Raw genomic sequence first — 18029 nt, 5'->3', positions numbered from 1 at the left:
GCCACTAACACAGCAGGTGACTGGCCCTCCTGGTTGCACTCCTGCTTTTTGTTTGTAGACCTCAGAGGAGAAAATGGATGGCACTAGAGCGAACGCAACGCTCGCATTTCTGAGATGTCAGCAGCCTGGGGCCAAGCTCACAAGATTTCTTGGGTTTGCTTCTGTTTTGCCTTGAAACAGGTACGTTTTGCCTCTTTGGTCCTGGAGGATCAGCCACAGCTACATTTACGCTACTTTATTTCTTGAGCTGCTCCCTTGGGATGGGAAAGGAGACGGATAATGGTGCTCGGAGCGCGCGGGGGGACAAGGAAGGCGCCCCCATCCCCTGGCAGCCCCCGGGCTCTTCCACCCCCAGCCCGGACCGGAGCCCCCCTCTCCCCTCGGGGCGCAGAGCCCCGACGGCTCCGTGCTCGGGGGCCGGGCTGGGTGCCGGGGGGGGGCTCCGGGAGAGGCGGGGGCTGCTGCGGGGCGGGCAGGGCGGTGGGGAAGGAGGAGCCAGCGCGGAGGCTGAGCCTGGCTGCGGGATGGGGCGGCAGTGAGGAGTGCCGCCGACGGGGCTCTCGCCCCGCAGCCGTGCCGTGCCGAGCCGAGCCGTGCCGAGCCGCGCTCCCCCCGGTGATGCTGAGCGGCCCCGCCGCCTAGCGCCGCTGCCCGCTGCCATGGCGGCGGCCCCGACCCCCGGGGGGGCGGCGGGGGTCCCGGCGGGGCTGCGGGTCGCCGCCTGGCTCCTGGCTTGCGCCGCGCTGTGCCGGGGCCCCCCCGCCGCCGCCTGCCCGCCGCTGTGCGCCTGCAGCGGCACCACGGTGGACTGCCACGGCACGGCCCTGCGAGCCGTGCCCAAGAGCATCCCCCGAGGCACCGAGCGCCTGTGAGTAGCCGCGGGGCTCCGGCAGCCTTTGTCCGGGGGGAGCATTGCCCGGGGGGGGCCGGAGCACGTCGGGGATGGAGGTGCGGGAGCCCGGAGAGCGGCCCTGGGGGGCTTGAGGGGAGTGTTTGGGGGGCGTCTGGGGAGGGCAGCGCTTGTGCAAAGGGCTGGGGGGATCGGGTGCGAGAGCCCGTCGGGGGGGGCGTCCTGCTCGTGTGTGCGCAGGGGTCCGACGTGGGGCGTGGGCAGCATCCCGCCGTGGGGTGCGCCCCGTCGAGGGTGTGTGTGCAGCCCCCTCGTCCGCGGGAGGGACGTGCGAGGGGTCCGGCTTGTGGGAGAGCCCCCGTGTGCCAGCTGGGGGGGGGCAGAACTGTGAGGGGGGTTGCTGCAGGGGGCATTTGTGCTGGTGGCCATGGGTGTGAGGGACCCTGGGCAGCACGCGAGGAGCTGTGTGCCCACACGCAGGTGTGTGGATGTCCCCACGGGGCCCCCACGCAGCCGGAGGGGCTGCCTGTGGGTGCCTCCCACCCCCAGCCTGTAGCCGTGCTGGGCACCCCTTTGTCCCTGGGAAACCCTCCTGGAAATGCTGTGTGTGGTACCGGGGATCAGGTCCTGTCCCCCCAGTCTCCCCTGGGGACCCTGCAGTGTGACCAGCCTCCAGCCCTGTGCCACCATCTCCCTGCTCATCAGACCCTCCAGGGTGGTCTCTGGGTCCCTAGGCTGGACCCCCCTGGGGAGAACTTTCCTCCCGTGGGGCACAGACATGTTCCAGCTGTACAGGTTCTTGGTGTGCAGGTGTCCCCGCTGCCAGCAGGACAGCAGAGCTGTCCCCAGCCTCTCCCTTCTGCTCGGGGGCAGCGGGTGCATCGTCCCATGGGCTGCTCGGGAGCCTGCTGGCACTGTGCCTGCCATGGGATGTGTCCTGGGCACACGGTGCTCCTCCTGCCCCTGTGCCGTGCCTCACCTGGTTATTGGGCTGTGAATGTGCCCTTTGCCTGCGGCTGGGGACGGCAGACAGGGGCAGCAGGCAGCCTGGCAGGGTGGCAGCTGCCTGGGCTGCACCCAGCGTGCCGCGCGGGGAGCTCTGCGGGGCACTGCTTTCATGGAGTTTTCTCTTCTCCCGCCATAATTATCCCCCTCCAAGTGATTACTGCACACAACAACGAGGCGGCTGTGGCTGCTGGTTTGTGAGCTCTGGGGCCGTGGCACCCTCCCCTGCATGCCCAGGGCTGGGGGAAGGTCTGCGCAGCAGCCGTTTCCTCCCCTCGGGGAGCGCCGTGCGCCCCACAGCAGCTGCTCCGGGTGCAGGGCACTGGGGTGTGCAGGCAGCGAGCCCCCACCTCAGCATCGCTCAGACGAGCCGGTGGTCCTGCCGCTGGAGGGGACAGACCCCTGGGGGTCTTCACTCATGCCCCCGGGGCATCTCTCCCCTCCGGCAGCTGGTCCCGCTCGCTGTCTGCCGCTCTGCCTCGCCTGCCCCGCTCCTGCGTGCCCGTCCCCCCCGGGCGACGCCGGGTTCCAAGCACGTTCACGTCCTGCTGCCGCAGGATCTGCCGGCGGGGCTGAGGCAGACGTGCTGCTCCCTCGTGGGTGTTGTCTGCTGGATAACTACTTCCAGCTTTGTTGCACGCCCTCGCAGGTGCTGGAGGGTGTCTGCGCGCAGCAGGTCCCATCCCCAAGCAGTGCATTCATGCTGGAACAGCTCGTAAGCGAGTTCAGGTTCCCCATAAGGAAGCTGCAAGCTTGCCTCCAAGTTTTCCCTGCTTAACAGAGCAGGGGCAGCTAGCAGCTGCAGGGGAGCCCGCAGCACGGACCAGGCATGGCTCTCGCTGTCCCCGAGGGCTGGCTTGCTTTGGGAAACCAGCGAGCCTTCCCCGTGCCCTCCCCGCCTGGCTCTTTCCCAGCCCCGGGATGTGCGGCAGGAGTGGTGCCAAGCTGGCAAGGGGCAGCGGTGTCTCTGCTGTCGTGCTGCCTGCCTGTTGCACAGCCGCAGCCTTACGCAGTGTTTGGAAGCACCAGGCTTTCTCCCGGCCGTCCTGTGCTGGCCCCCAGCTGGCTGAGACCCGTGGGGGCGGTGTGGCTGCTGCAGGCACCGCTCCAGGGGCTGGGGCAGCAGCGCCTGGTGATGAGGTCCGAGCCTGCATCGCCTTTGAAACACACCCTTTTCCTTTGAAGAACAGGGATAATTTGCCTCGCAGAGTCACTGGTCTGATTGTGTTTCCTGGAAGCACTGAGCCCTTGGCACATGCCAGCGCTCCCTGCCCGGGGATGTGACCGTGGGCTCCGGTGTAGCTGGCACCCCTGGGGTGAGGTGGCCAGCTCCCGTCCCAGGCAAACCTCTCCCAGGTTTTGCAGCTCTGCAGTCTGGGAGAATCACAGGCCAGAGAGAAACTGCCAAACAGCTTTTCTAGTGAGACAGGGAGGTGGGGACAGCTCCCCACGGTGACGTGCCCTCCTAGCAGTGCTCCAGAGGGTGGAGGTGAGGCTTTCCTGCACTGGGGCAGTCAAGCAGTGCCCAGGTCCACCTGGAGCAGTCTCCGAGCAGAGGCTTGTGCTGCAGCAATCGGGGAAGCAGGGAAATCTCTGGGAGCTCTGCACAGTGCCTGTGCCTCCGGCAAGCAGGATAGATAGAGCAGCTCCTGGGGGCATGGTGGGCAGGACGGGTGACAATCCTCCAGGCTACTTTGTCCCTGGGAAACCCCCCTGGAAAAGCTGTGCGTGGTACCGGGATCAGGTCCCATCCGCCCCGGGAGCCCCCCGAGTCTCAGCTGCAGGGGGAGAGCCGTGGGAGAAGGGCACGCTTCCCTTCCCTGCCTGCTCGCTTGCTTTTCTTTCTTTCTTTGAAAGCGCCTCTGAAGAGCAGACTCCCCTGTCGGGGAGCTGGGTAATTCTCCCCGTGCCAGCAGGATCAGTGCAAATTCACCGCCGGCAAATGGCTGCTTCCAGCGCGGCTATTTGCTAATGGGGCCTGAATGCAGCCTGATTGCCTTGCGCCTGCTTCTGCTTCTGAAGTTTTCAGCTGACAGCTGAGAATGGCTCCACTCTCCCCTTTCGCCACCTCCCCGTGTGCTGGGGGGCTCTGGCTGTTGGGGGGCTCCGGCAGCACCAGCGCCCCATTGCTGCGCCCTCTTGGCCGCCCCTCGGAGCCTGCCGTGGGGCTCCTGGCTGAATTGCTCCCCCAGCTCAGGACCTGCCCGTGCTGAAACGGGCCCCATCTAGAAATGCACCCCCCCACTAGTCCCCCCCTGCTGCAACTGGGGGGGGGGGGATTTTTGCATCCAGATCGCTGGCAAAGAGAAAGGGAGCTGAGCTCCAGCCTTCGGGAACGGGCACGCGCTGCCAGGGTGGCTGCGGTTGCGAGGCTGGTGCGCTGCGTGCCCATCTGCTGCCGAAATTACAGCAGCGAGCTCTTGTTTGGAGAGTGCTTAATTCATGCACGCGCCTCTCCCCTAGCTGCCTGAGCAAAATGTCTTGCGGCAGCCGGGCTGGTGCATGGCAGCAGCGCTCGGGTGTTCGGCACCAGTCCTTGCTCCGCACCTCCTTGGGGTGCTTGGGGAACGCTCCTCCTTAGGAAACACATTTGGGGGCCAACCCCTCCTTCCCCGGGGTGCCGGCTGAGGTTTCGCTGTTCCTCTGAGCACACAGGGGGCTGGCTGCAGGTGTGGGGGAGCGGGCGGGCTGCAGAGCCCCGGGGCAGGATGCGGGACCGATTTCCAGCCAGGGCGGTGCTGGGCTGGCCCCGCAGCCCTCCCCCTGCCCGGATGGCCGGGCTGGCACAGGGTGGGTGCGGGCTCACCGCGGGAGGCAGCCTAGCCTGCCCAGCCCAGCGCGGTGGCTTCCTTGGGAGCCTTCCCGGACAGAGGAAATTTGCAATTCTATTCCAATTTCTCCCTTCAGCTACGTCCAAGGCAGATGCTGTCTATATATTGCCATGGTAACGCTGCGTTCTCGCTCTCCGTGGAATTGCATGCTGGAAAAATATTAGTTTAAAAAACTATGTCGTGTTTGTATTGACTGGGGCTGAGGCTGATAGCGGAGGATCTATTGTCCCCTGGTTGGGAAAAGTCACCGGTAACAGGCGATAAAGCCCGTCGGATTGGCCTCTGGTGACCACTTCTCACCCCGCACAGCAATTGCTTCCCTATAAACCCTTCCGCGGCTCTGTTTTATTGCATCCTTTAAAACAGATATTTTTGCCTTCAGTGCGCTGCCACTTTGCTCCTCCGGGGTGATGCATTGTGCTGCCGGCGACTCCTCTGCGCCGGGGCGGGAGCGAGGAGGGAAGCTGCTCCTGGCTCCCAGCCTCTCTCCCTGGCGTGCGCTTGCAAATGCCTCGGCTGCCCCCGGTGCGCTGGGCACCGCGGCGGGGTGGCCGTGCGGCACAGCAGCCTGTGTACACCACGCACCCCCTCTGGCTGGCTCGTTGTGGCACCCGCATTAGCCCTGAGTTTCACGCTCCCCACTTCATTGTTCCCTTCCTTTCCTAATGAATCCTCAGCCGGCAGCAGCGCGGGGCAGCCAGCGCCGTGTAAAATGGAAGGGCTGAGGATGCTCGAGAGACCCCGCGGGGAGCACAGCGGAGCAGCGGGGATCCGTGGAGCCACTGAGGTGGCACAGGCAGGGGCAGGGTGTCCCATGGGGGGAAAGGCAGACGAGCCTGCCACCCCGTGCTGAGAGGGGCTTTGTCTGTGGCGGGGCTTCCTCCAGTTTGCACTCCAGGAGAGGTGAGGTGGGCGAAGGAAGCGCCTGCCTTTGTCTTACATCCACGTCCTTCATGGTTCCCTGCCCGCTCCAGTGGTGCTTAGCGCCGCGTCCACGAGCCTCTTTATGCTCACTGCTACCGAAATTACCTTCTGTAGAACCCAAAAGGAGAAAGACATTTCTCTGCGTGTTGTCTGAAGGGCTATAAAAGCAGCTGTGCGCCAGCAGTGGCCCCGTCCCATGGGACACCAGCGCCACGTTCCTGCTCTGCCACTGGCCCCGGTGCCAGCTCCCGCGGCTGGTGACCGTCCCCACGCAGGCGGCGGCGGTGGCAGGAGCCGAGGTTTTCCTGCCCTGAGCACAAGGCCGCAATTAGCAGCGTGGGCAGGGAGCTGGTTAGGTGACAAGGTGGTTATTAGGTCTGCGGCATGGGTGAGGTGACCTCAGTGGCGTCGGTGCAGGGCGCAGGGCTGGTCCCTCCGGGTCCGTCTCGGGGCTCCAGCCTCCGAAGCTTTGCTGAATTTCTGCTTTCCTGGTGTGCATTTTGGATGCACTTGCTGCTCAAAATAGCAGAGGCGAGTGTCCTATGGGGGAGAGAAGCTGCTAGGAGGAGGAAGAACAGAAAAAAGGGAAGATTAATTTTTCAAGCGATGCAGTCGAGGAGCAGCCCTCGGCACTGCGAGTGGGAGAGATGCGAGCTCCTGGCCCCAGCGGGGGGAGCCCAGCGAGCAGGGAGCTGGGGGAGCCGGGGGGGCACCGGGCAGCACCCCCCGTGCCCCAGATAGTTTGTGGTGGGAGGAAGCCCCAGCTCCAGCATGGGGTGCTCCAGGAGACCTGGAGTTGGGCTGAGCAGGCACTGGGGTCACCATCCCCAAACCCAGCAGCTGGGGTGCGCTTGTCCTGGTGCCCCCACTCCAAGCTGCTCCAGGAGGGGTGAGCAGAGGCTTTGCTGAGGATCGGGCTGGATTGGACCTTTCTCTGCTGAATGGAGAACGATGGCTCGTCCGAAGGTGACACCCCATGGCTGTGCGAGGGGAAGGCGCTGCCTGACTGCAGGCGGCTAATGGCTGTGGCATGAAAACCCCGGAGAGAACTTAGGAAGAACAGAAAAGCCTTCCCGTTCTGCAGCGCCCGTGGCACGATCAATGCTGTTTGTAGCACTTAAAAATTTATCATGATGCTAACCTGCTTTAGTCCCTCGTAAAGGCTTACAGAGTGCCCTGTGCTCTGGGGGCCAGCGCCGCGCTTGGGCTTGGTTTCCCCTCCAGCAAGGGGTGGTCGCCCTGCGAGGAGCCCAGGGAGCACACGGCTGCTCCTGGGGCTCCCCTTTTTGGACACATTGCCCTGCAGGCACCGAGGAGGGTGTTTGCTCTGGGGTGTGCTGCGTCCCCCGAGGGGCTTGGGTGGGTGAACCCCGTGGGCTCCTCCTTGGAGGGTTGTTCAAGGCCAGGGTGGGAAGGAAAAGGAGGAGAAGGTGCTGAGCCCCTTGTGCCGCTGTGTCTGTGGGTGCCCAGTGCCTCTCCCCGAACAGAGGCAGCAACATCCCAGATCCCCTCCTGCACCTTGCAGGGATGGGGTTACACCGAACCCCTCGGGCTCTAGATGTGGTGAGCTCCCCTCCATGCACCAGAGGCACCCGATATCCCGGGGCTGTGAAGCTCATGGCCTGTCCTGGGACTTGGTTGCATGCAAGCAGCTGAGTGAAATCTGGAGAAGACTTGGAAAATGCAGTAAAAGCACAGGATGAAAGGTTGCAGCTGCTCTGTGCCCCAGTGCCGAGCACAGGGGTCAGTCCGGGGTCTGCTCCTCCTCGGCGTTTCCATTAGCAGGACCATGGTGGAAGGGGAGCTGCTTATGACATTTGCAGATGACACCAGGCCAGGAGAGACACACGTGTGCTGGGGGACGGGCTGAGGTTTCAAAGTGGGCTTGGGGAACAGGAGGAACGGTCTGGCCAAAAGGATGCAGGAGCCTGGGGCTGGAGGGAGGTGTCCGGGGGGAGGCAGCAGCCCTCGGCAGGGATGCAGCTGGAGCACAAGCCGGCGGGTCCTACCCTGGCAAAATAGAGAGGACGGAGAGCTGCATGTCCAGGGGATTGCTGGGGCTGGAAGAGGGGACCTGCATGGGCACGGGAGCAGCGTGGTGGCCACGGATGGGGTCCACCTGCAGCGAAAGGTAATCAGGGCTTGGGAATGGTCCTTGTGGCAGGAGAGGTGAGATGCTGGAGCAGGTGCTGGGGAGCCTTGGTCCCCGTTGCTGAATGAGCCCTGGAGGTGTCTGGCAGGATTGATGGAGGGCTGCAGCGGTCCTGCTGTGGGGTCTGTGACCTTGCAGCCTTCATCTCCCAGCTTCCCTGACCATCACCCAGCAGCGCCAGCTCCACCTGGGGCCAGGGCTCTGGGTGAGGGACACGGAGCTGCTGGGAAGGAGCCGTGCCCCTGAGGGTGCCCCGAGCCAAGGGCAGGCACCACAGGGCGATGGGGGCCACGGGGGGAGGGATGCACGGCACCGACGGAGCGAGTGGCAGGGCACAGGGACGGCGGGGACCTCAGGCTGTCCTGGGAGAACCACAGTTTACTTCTCTGCAAGGCTCAGCAGACGAGTGCAAGGGTGGGAGCCGTGTGCGTGCCAAAAAGCTGCTGCTTTGTAACCGAGCACACACAGCCGGGCTGCGCTGCCCCCGAAGCGTTCCCCTCCCCTGCTCCTGATAAATCAGCGCCCAGGGAAATGCCGCTCGTGTCGGCTGCGTTTAATAAATTACCCCGCAGCGTTTGCACTCGGCAAGTTTGTTACGGAGTTGGTGTAGCTCCCACCCCGGAGAGGGAAAAGACACATTCCCGGGAGTGGAACGAGCCGTGCAGAGACAGGAACCGAATTTCAGCCCAGACTATGCAAATGCGGCGCAGTGAAGCCCGCTGCAGCACCCAGACCTCCCCCCAGCTGCAGGGGGATGAGCATGCCCTACATCTGGGCAGCCGAATCACAGCCCAGAAACAGCACCCGGCGGGTCCCCAGCCACACCAGCCCTCGGCGAGGCTCTGCTGCGTGGGGCAGGGCAGGGGTTTGTGTCGCTGGGAAGGGCTCGGCGGCGGCAGCTGAGCCGCAGGGAGCCGGGGTCTGGGCACAGCAGACCGTGATTTATCTCCGTGAGGAGCCGAAGGGGGATTTGGAGGGGAAAAAAATGGCCTGAAGTTAAATAGCAGGGTTGCCTCGGCATCCTTACAAATAAGCTGTACCTGCTGTTCGTTCCCATCTCGGCTGCGGAGGCCATCATTTACCCGAACAAAGGCAAGGGGAGATGCCGAGAGCAGTTGTCAGGGAGCGCGCAGGGCGAGCCCCCGAGGGAGCGGGGCTGCGCAGGGGCCCTGGGACACCGTGCCCCTGGGGACAGCCACCAGCCCCGGCCCGGCATCACCCCAGGGTGCTCGGGGGCACACAGGGAGGCTGCTGCGGGCTGGGTGGGCGGCAGCATGCTGCGACCCTGCCTGTGCTGGAAAGTCTTTGGGTTCAGGAGGCTTTATCCTGGCAGAGGGCAGGTGCTGGTTTTGGCACGTGGGGGGGGGGGGGCGTCCATGGCTGTTGGATATTTCTGTGCTGTGCTTTGCCTGTGCCCTGCCTCTCTGGCTGTTGCTCCTGCCCTGGAGTGCTGGTGCTGGGAGTCATCCCTGGGCTTTGCAGGCTGGGCAGCGTTCGTATCGAGGCTCTGCTCTGCTCTGTCTGCAGCACCAGGGATGTCCCACATTCCATGTACACACTGCAGCCTATGGTACTACTACATCTAAATGAAGCTGATGGGAGATCCTGCTGGGAAACTGCCCTCTCCAGGAGCTCACGCTTGTGCTGTCACCTCTGCTTGGCCCCTGATGCAGCCCTGGGGACCTCCCCGAGGCCATCTGCTTCAGCACGGACCCTTTAGGACATTTGGGGAAAATCACACTCAAAGCAAGGGTTCCTCCCTTCCTTCGGCTGGCCCCAAGGATGGGGCCCACCAGATGTGCACCGACACACAGGCGCAGAGCAGTCCCCGGAGGTGGCAGACCCCCGTCGTGCATCCCCAGCCCTGCTGGAGCCCGGTGCCGCGCGGCGCAGGCAGGGCGAGCCGGGGGGGCTGCGGAGCCCAAGTGTGGGTCTCGGTTTAATCGCCGGGGCTGGGGAGCCTCTATTCATTCCCCGCTTGCATTCATCTGTGTCCTAGTAACGTGCCCCCCCAGCTCCCTCCCGACGCAGGCACACACACGGCTGGATAATGGCAGGAGCCCGGCAATCTCAGCCGCTGAATAGCTGTGTAATTATGGGGCTATACCGGCGAGCTGGAACTCATTAGCCATTATCAGCCGCTTCAGAGGGACAATGGCAGCACCCTGGGGTGCGCGGCTGCGCGGGCTGTACCGGGCGGCCCTACACGCTGCTCGACACCTCTGGGGCCATCCCGACACTGACCCTGTACCCTCGTGTGGCCATGGGGCCCGACAGAGGCAGGCTTCGGCTCGGATGGGTGCAGCGGGCTTTTCTGGGACAGCGGGGCACACCACGTCCCGGCAGGACAGCGGCCACAGAGGGAGCAGGATTTTCCTTATTTCCCCCAAGAGGTGGGACATGGGGACTGACCTGGCTCGCAGAAGGGTTGCAGAAGCCCTTGAAGCGTGCTTATCCAATGGGCATGTGCTTCAGAGCTGTGAGGTGGCTGAGCACCAAACCGGTCGCGATGCATGTGTTTATCCAGGGGCCTGTTGTTGGCTTTCGTATTGCCCCTGCACCCTCTAAGTGTCTCAATGAGTTTGGGATGAGCCCACCAGACGTTTGCTGCATTTCCCCGCAGGGTGATGTGCATCGGGGCAGGCAGGGATGCGTGGGGATGGGCAGGGCAATCCCTTGCTGCTCTGTGGTCCCTGAGCAGTGCCAGCTTGCGCACTGAGGGCACAGAAATGTGGCCACTGCTGTCCTTTGGGCTATGCCTTTCTGGGGGCTGTGGGGCCACAGTGCCCGGCTGGCTCCTGAGCTCCTTCCCCCTGACCTCTACCTCTTCTCTCCCCAGGGAGCTCAACGGCAACAACATCACACGCATCCACAAGAACGACTTCTCCGGGCTGAAGCAGCTCCGTGTCCTGTGAGTCCCCAGCGAGCGGCATGCTCCGTGTGCGGCCCCTCCGGGGGGGCTAAGCATGGTGCTGAGCCCTTGGGTGGGCACCTGCCGGTGGGGCTGGTGGGCAGGTGCCCACCCACATTGGGCTGGAGCCTATGGTGGGCTTCCAGCGGGGAGAAAGAGCTTGGGATGGGTTGGGTTGGGTTGGGTTGGGTTGGGTAGGGTTGGGTCAGGTTGGGTTGGTTGGAGACCACTCTTCCAAAAGCCAGCCCCTTCTCTCTGTGTCCCTCTCCGCAGGCAGCTGATGGAAAACCAGATCAGCATGGTGGAGCGCGGGGCGTTCGATGACATGAAGGAGCTGGAGCGGCTGTGAGTGGTGGGCGTGCAGGCGGGTGGCACGGGGTGGCCGTTCTGCTCCCCACGGGCACTTTTTGCCTTAACCCATACCACGTTGGTGCTGCGTGCCTTCAAACAGCATCGCTGCTGCACAGCAGCGTGGGAAGCAAACCTATTGCTGTTCCTACAGATCTCAAAGCCCTGTCTGATGGCTTCTGAGGTGAGGGGCAGGTTAAACACAAATCACTCCCATTGTTATCAGCTGTGTCCTGTGTGAGAGCCAGGGAGCTGTGAGCTACTGCTCTGTACTCAATAAAATAGCTCAGCAGCTTAAAACCCCCGAGCTGCTCGAGCAAATATTAGGAGCCGAGCGAGCAGCAGGCTAACAGCGCAGTTAAGCAGCAATCAGCAGCTAACAGCTTGGAGTCCTGTCTGCATATAATTGCAATATTGTGAGTAAATCTATTAATGCCCAGTTGGCTCCCACCACCTGGAAGCGTGCGCGCCGGAGCGAGCCAAAGCTGTGCCTGGGGTGGGGCTGGCAGCTCTCCTCCCCGGCCCGTGACCCTTTCCTCCTTCCCCGCAGACGGCTGAACCGCAACCAGCTGCACGCCCTGCCCGAGCTCCTCTTCCAGCACAACCAGGCTCTGTCGCGGCTGTGAGTACCTCCCGGGTCCCCTGCCCGGCCGTGCGTGGGGCTGCTGGGGGGCTGGAGGGCAGGGCTGTCCCCTGGGGGGCTGAGGGGGTTGTGTTGGTGTTTAACGCTGTCCTGTAAGCGCTGGTGGTTTGGGCTGGGTGCTCTGCACCACGCGGAGAGGATGCTTGCACCACGCAGGAGCAGGGCATTTGGGGCCAGGACGCGAGGTCTGTGCGTGTGGCATCCTCTGTCTCCGCTTCTCAGCTGTGAACTGAGGGCATCAGGTCCCCACTGAGGCGGGAGGGGGTAAAATAACCGAATGGGGCAGCATGCCGCCAGGAGAGGCACGGCAGTGCCTGGGGCAGGCTCCGGAGCTGCTCTGCCCCGGGGCGATGCTGCGGGTGCCAGGAGTCGGTGGCGGCGTTTAATGAAGGGTTAAACCACCGTGTGGGTTGCCAGCGTGGGATGTGTGAAATGGTGGACGGGCGCCAGCGATGGGCCTAGGTAATGGCAGCTGATAGCACAGGCGTTCAATTAATTATCAAATGGCATTTGTTGAGCTCAGCTGTGCTGTAGCGTGGCGCCAGCAAAGGCCCATCCTCCTCCAGCCGCCCGTTGCGCAACAAAAACACAGTGGAGAGAGTTATTTTACAAACAGTCATGTTTCCCTTTTCATCTTCCCTAGATTTCAGCACTGGGCTCTTTCAAAAAGCAGAGCCCAGCAGCCCGTCAGGGAGGTGGGGACATGCCCCTCGCACCCTCCGTGCGGGTGGGCGCACACCAGCCCCTGCCTGTTGCTTCCCACCCCGTGGTCTGGTGGTGCCAAACCTCTTCTGTCCCACCTTCGAGCTGTCTTCCGGCCACCTCTGCTGGCACAGCACCTGTAGCTGGGTTTTGATTATTGTTTTTGCAAACTGAGACGGGGCGAGCGGGCTTGGGTCTTGCAGCCCCTCAGCAATAGGTGGTGCCGGTCCCTGGGAGCACCAGGTGCCGCGCTTGGGGACAACGGGGACCTCCTGCCGGCTTTCCTCGTGGCTCCCTGCTCCTGAGGTTCCCCAGGACAGCTTGGGGGCATGGCAGGGAAGGGGGTGCCAGTGCGGACCTTGTCTAGACGCCCCGTCACGCTGGCTTAGCAGGAGGTGAGATCTGAAACCGTGCTGGTGCGGTGGTGCGGGAGGTCACAAGGACACTCTTAAATTGCTGCAAAGCCAGCTCGGGCTGCAGGGATATGAGTCAGTGGGGAACAGGTTTAAGCTAAATTGAAATCAGCTCCGCTCGAGCTGAAATCGGAGCCTCTCCACCAAGCTCCGTGCTTATTTAACTGCTGAAAGGGATCTGGGGTGGCCGGTGCCCCCCTCCTGCCCCAGCGGCTGGCCAGGACGCCGTGCGGGATGGGGTGGGAATCGAGAGCTCTTACAGGGCGCTGTCCCCAGACCGTTCCCAGCACCCGGTGCCTGTGCCAGCTCCCCGTGCCCTGCCCACCACATCCAGCCCCAGCGTGCATCTCCAGCTCCGGGGCTGCTGGGGCTGCCTGCTCCTGCAGGCGGGGGGCAGCTCAAGCAGACAGGGATGGGCGCTGGACCCAGAGGGGGCCGCTCGGATGGGTGCCTGGGCGCTGGCCCGGGTGCTGCAGTCTCCTCCAGCCTTCCTCTCGCTGCATCTTCAGCAGCACGTTGGTTATGTGGCAGTAGAAGTCAGGGCAAATCTGTTGAACGTGCAGTGGGTGACAGCCATGCGATGGTCTTGCATTCACAGAGATCTCTCGTGGGCACGCAGAGGAGGACCTTGGCTCGGGTCAGGACGGAGAGAGGCCTTTTCCGCCTCCTGGGTCCAAGTGTCAAAACCTAATCCACTCCGGTGGTGCTTTGTGGTCTCCCGGCCCTGCGCAAGCTGCAATTAGTTACTCAGATCCAGGCTGCAAAGAGCATTTGTGCATCAGGATAATGGAACGGGCCGGGGGTAAACCTGATCCGCCGGGGCGCAAATAAGCTGGGGAATGGCAGGAGAGGGCCAGTGGAAAATGAGCCTCAAATGAGGCCGTGGGGGAGGTGAGATGCCTGGAGAGGAATGTTTTCTCTTGCTACTTGGGAATATTGGGCTGACGCCTGCCCAGAGCCTGTCTCGGCCAGGGATGGCTGCAGTAAATGCAGCCGGAGCTGGTGTCCCCTCCTCGGGGAGGGGATAGCACCTGGGGCTGCTGCTGCCACAGCCTGTGGGCTCAGAAATTGCTTGAAAAATTGGGATTTCAGTGCACACTGAGTTCCCTTCCTGCCATCCAGTTTGCAGTTGGGATGGACGTGCTGCTCCGTCCCCATTCGGATGCGTAAGAGCTGGTTTTGGGGGCTCAATCCTGCCCTGGCTGCCCGGGGGGCTGAGCCTGGGGGCAGGAGGTAGCAAAGGGGCTGAGCCGGACCCACAGCAGGATGGCAAGGGGGGGCTGCACGACCTCCCTTGTTGATACCCGCCGTAACGAGCGGGTAACTCATTAAGCAGCGCCGGTGGCTGGAAATGGCGCTGATCTGAGGCTTTGCCGGAGCGCGCGTGACCCAGGCGACCCCATCTCAAACCGGGTTTAATTAAACTGTCAGCGCCGGATGGAAGAACAAAGCGTGGTGGGCCGGGGGGGGGGCGCGGCTGCCCCCGCAGCAGGCTGGGGAAGGGCACGTCTCCTGTGAAGTGGTGAGCTGATAAAAAATGCATCTCGCCTTGCACCGGGGGGAATCGGCCAGGCACGAAGGTGACCTCTGCTGTCGCGCTGCTCCCGGCGGCCGTGCGCATCTCCGCGCAGCCCCGCTCGCTTCTGCCTTCCTCCCGAGCTGGCGGGAGCTGTTTTTCCCTTGGGAAAAGCCAAGCCCTCGGGTTCCTCCCTGCTCCCTTCAAACCTTCCCCCTGAATCTTTATTTAAGCCCCTCTGGGGGTGCTGGGCGGGGAGATGAGGAGAGAGGAGCCCGGGGTGGCCGAGGCAGCAGGGTGAGAACGGAGCCGCTGCGGGTGCATCCTCAGGGAGGCAAAGCCGTGGGCTGTGGAAATGTGCTGCCAGCAGCCAGGACGGCTATAAATAACGAGTTTCCTCGCAGGGAAGCCGAGCTGGCACAGGTGAGGAGAGGAGCGGCGCTCAGCGCGGGCAGCTCTGAGCATTTCGGATGCTGGCCACGGCTCGTCGGACCCCTGCCAGCAAAAACGGTGGAGGAGCTGGTGCTGCGTCCGTGCTCGCCGCCAAGGCCGGGGGGAAGAAAGGGCTGGCAGTCCTGCTCCCTGTCCGTCTGTCAGGGCAGCAGCCAGCCTCCCGGGGCTCCTTGGAAGCGGCGTTAACATCTCAATCAGCACCGGTGGCTTTCCGAGACGGAGCCGGGGACAGGGATGCTGTGGGAGCTGGGGGCGCCTGCTCCTAGCAAGGTGTTCCTCTGGTGGCCAGAGCCTGCAGAAAGCAGCGATGCTGTCCCTTTGCTCCTGTCCGGGGGCTGGGAGTGAGAGCAGGGGTGAGCCAGCCCTCCCTGCACCGGGGGTGTTTAAAGCTCTGGGCGATGGGGGAGCTTTGGCCTGAGCCCCCAGCACTGCAGCGGGGTGCTCAGGTATGGGGGGCTGCATTACAGCGAGCTCTGGGGCAGGTCCCTCGCTGCCACCCCTGCATCTGGCCCAAAAGCAGCCCCATTGCCTCTATAAAGGCAGGCAGAAAAAAAAATAAAAAAAATCGAGTGGTGTTAAATAACTCGAGAAAATGCAAATGACATCCTTCAGGAGGAGAGGACCACAAGCACGCGGGAGGAAGCTGAGAGCTGCATAGTAGCAAAACAGGGTGACAAGTGAAAAAGGAGCTGTCGGGGGAAGGAGTAACAAAGCAGGCCCCGCTCAGATGGGGCTGGCTGCGCGTGGGAGGTGTTGCCTGCGAGACTGTGCCAGTGACCGCTCCTCGCGGCGCTGCTCGGGGAAAGCCCCGGGTGGGAGCGGGAGAGATGGAGAAATGTTGGGTGGGATGGGAACGCGGGCGAGGGGATCGCTGGGTGGGTGGATGAGCGGTCCTGTGCCCTGGTGCTGGTGCCACGTGTGCGCACGGGCAGGTCGGGGTGCACGGGGGGTGCTTTTCCCCCGGCACAGCACCCCAGGGATGTTTCCTTCATGATTGCTGAAGGCAATCCTGCCGAGGCGGTGGGCTGGCTCTGGCTGCGTGCCGGCTCTCCCGTGCCAGACACCCGCCCCGTCCTCCCACACCGCTCCTGCTGGGGCTTTGGCTGAGGCTCGGTGCCTCCAGCGAGGTTTTGTGCTCCACGCCTCGTTCGGCAGCCGGGAGCTCGGCGTGTGCCTGGGAACCGCTGCGTGGGAAGGGGCCCGCGGGCACGGCGCGGTGTTCGCATCGGCACCCCACGCGCGTGGCGCTTTGCGCACAGAAGTGTACGCGCTGCTTCCCGGCATCTCTGCCCTGCATCCCCTCTGGGGTCCCGCAGCAGTCACCCCCTCCATCCCCAACGCCTGGATGCGAAGCCCCTGCTGGGAGCATCCCCCTCCCCTCGGGCACCGCGTCCCCCTGCTGTCACCGTGCCCAAGTTGTCCCCGCGGCTGTTGTCCCCGTGACTCCGGGTGCCGGACCCCCTCGCGCTCCCCGACAAAGACCCTTCTGTCGGGGACGGAGCAAGGCAGCGCGGGGCTGGGGGGGCCAGGCTGGGACGTGTCCCCCCGAATACCAATCAGGAGGGGGGGGCTGCTGGGGAGGGGGAAGAGAGGCCCCGCCGCAGCCCCCGGGAACAAAGAGTCAGTGTGGCTCGTGACAGCTCTAAGGAAACGCGGGGAAACAAATGCACCACTAATAGGTGGGGAGGTGACCGCGCAGGAGACGCTGCCAGGCGGGCGGCCGGGGGGCTGCGGCTGCACCAGGGCATTTCCCCAGCGATTCCCACCCTTGCCACACTCGCCCCTCTCCTACCTGCCTCCAGCTGCTGCTGCGTGGGAGACCTGCCCTGTGCACCCTCAGCCCTCTTTGGGTGCACAGCTTGGATTTGACTTTCCTGCAGTTATTAAGGCAAAGGGTTTGGGGCCGAAGCGAGGGGCTTTTTCCAGCCGCTGCCCCGTGTCATTGTCCTGTGCGGAGCATCACCGCCCACCTCCCTGCAAACAGGAATTTGCAGCCTGCATTGAAAAACAACCCAAAAATCAAGGGCTGATGTTCCTAATGCTGGGCAGCGGTGCTAATTGCACGGGACACCGACTTATTCCAACCCCTCCATCCCAGCTTATCACACATATGCCCCATCTGCCCCCCCCCAAGCACTTTGTTCCTCTGAAAGAGTTAAAGAAGCACTGGAAGAAGTGCTCCCTTTGTCCGTGTATTTTGGTAGCAGAATAAAAGCATTTCCTTCCTCCTGGTTTTACGGCTCGCTTAGGAGAAAGGTTCAAAGTAATTTCAAAGAATCGTGAGCAGACTTATCCTCCGGTAATTTGATTTCCAGGACATGAGGGAAAGAAGTCCGAGGTGGTGATTTTGAAGCAAATTGTAGCTCGGCAGCCCCGCACACGTTTCCCCCAGCCGTGGCAATGTGCAGAGCTGCCTAATTAACCCACGGATCCCTTGGGTGGCATTTCCCAGCACGGAGGGGTCTGGGGGCACTGCCAAGGGGAAGCTGTCCCCACCGCTGGGGATGCGCTGGGGGGGTCCTGGCACGGGGTTGGAGAGCCCCTCTCGGTGTGTTGGAGGGAATTTAGGGAGGTGGGGGCTCATCTCCCAGATCCTCGTCTGTGTTAAATTAATTATCATCCCCAGCTTATCCCCACTTAACCAGTGAGACACACGTCTGGGGTTGGGACCCCCACCGCCCCACAGCAGCCTGGGGATTACAGGGTCCTACCCGCAGCCTCCCCCCCTCTCTGTGGTTTTCGCACCCCCCCTTTGCCCCTTGAGGCTCTGGTCCCCGTTTGTACTTCCCTTCAGGACAGGAAAAGCTGGATTAATTTTTACTGCTCCCGAGGGAGCTGTTTGTAACCAAAGACGTCTCGCTGTCTTGTACTCTGTGAACGGGGCGGCAGGACACGGCCGGGGGGGGGGGGGGGGGTTTGGGGGTTTGCAGGGGGTTCCTTGCCCCCCCCCTCCCCATCTCACTGTCCCTCTGGTGGGAGAAGGAGTTTGGGGGGGAGCAAAGGAGGCGCTGGTGAGATGAGCTTGGCCATCCTCCGAGTGCTTGGGAAACGATGGTTTCAGGATCCTATGGAGGATGAGCAGAGAATTAGATTAAGCTTTGATGGAAAGCCCAGGAAACGCTCCTTCCAGCCCCAAAATACCCCCTCACCTCCGAGCTGGGAGGGGAATCTCCATCCCCAGACCCCTCCCGCCCCAATCTGGGACCCAGGAGTGCTGGCCCCGCATCCCCAGAGCCCCCCCATCCCTGTGGGGGCTTCAGCACGGCGCTCAAAGGGGCTTT

At 63.2% G+C, this 18029-nt stretch overlaps 1 protein-coding gene across 1 annotated transcript; it reads left to right on the top strand.

Moving 5' to 3' along the window:
* Window positions 1-460: 460 nt before the first annotated feature.
* On the top strand, window positions 461-11707 carry LOC118157496 (slit homolog 1 protein-like). Its single transcript, XM_035311851.1, has 4 exons — window positions 461-868; window positions 10602-10673; window positions 10947-11018; window positions 11572-11707. Exons 1-4 carry the CDS (start codon window positions 660-662, stop codon window positions 11645-11647), a joined length of 429 nt encoding a protein of 142 aa, XP_035167742.1. The 5' UTR covers window positions 461-659; the 3' UTR covers window positions 11648-11707.
* The last annotated feature ends 6322 nt before the right edge of the window (window positions 11708-18029 follow it).

Source organism: Oxyura jamaicensis (genome assembly GCF_011077185.1).
Source record: "Oxyura jamaicensis isolate SHBP4307 breed ruddy duck chromosome 6 unlocalized genomic scaffold, BPBGC_Ojam_1.0 oxy6_random_OJ72994, whole genome shotgun sequence".
Taxonomy (NCBI): domain Eukaryota; kingdom Metazoa; phylum Chordata; class Aves; order Anseriformes; family Anatidae; genus Oxyura; species Oxyura jamaicensis.
The sequence above is the reverse complement of the archived record's forward strand: the minus strand, read 5'-3'. Positions and strand labels throughout refer to the sequence as shown.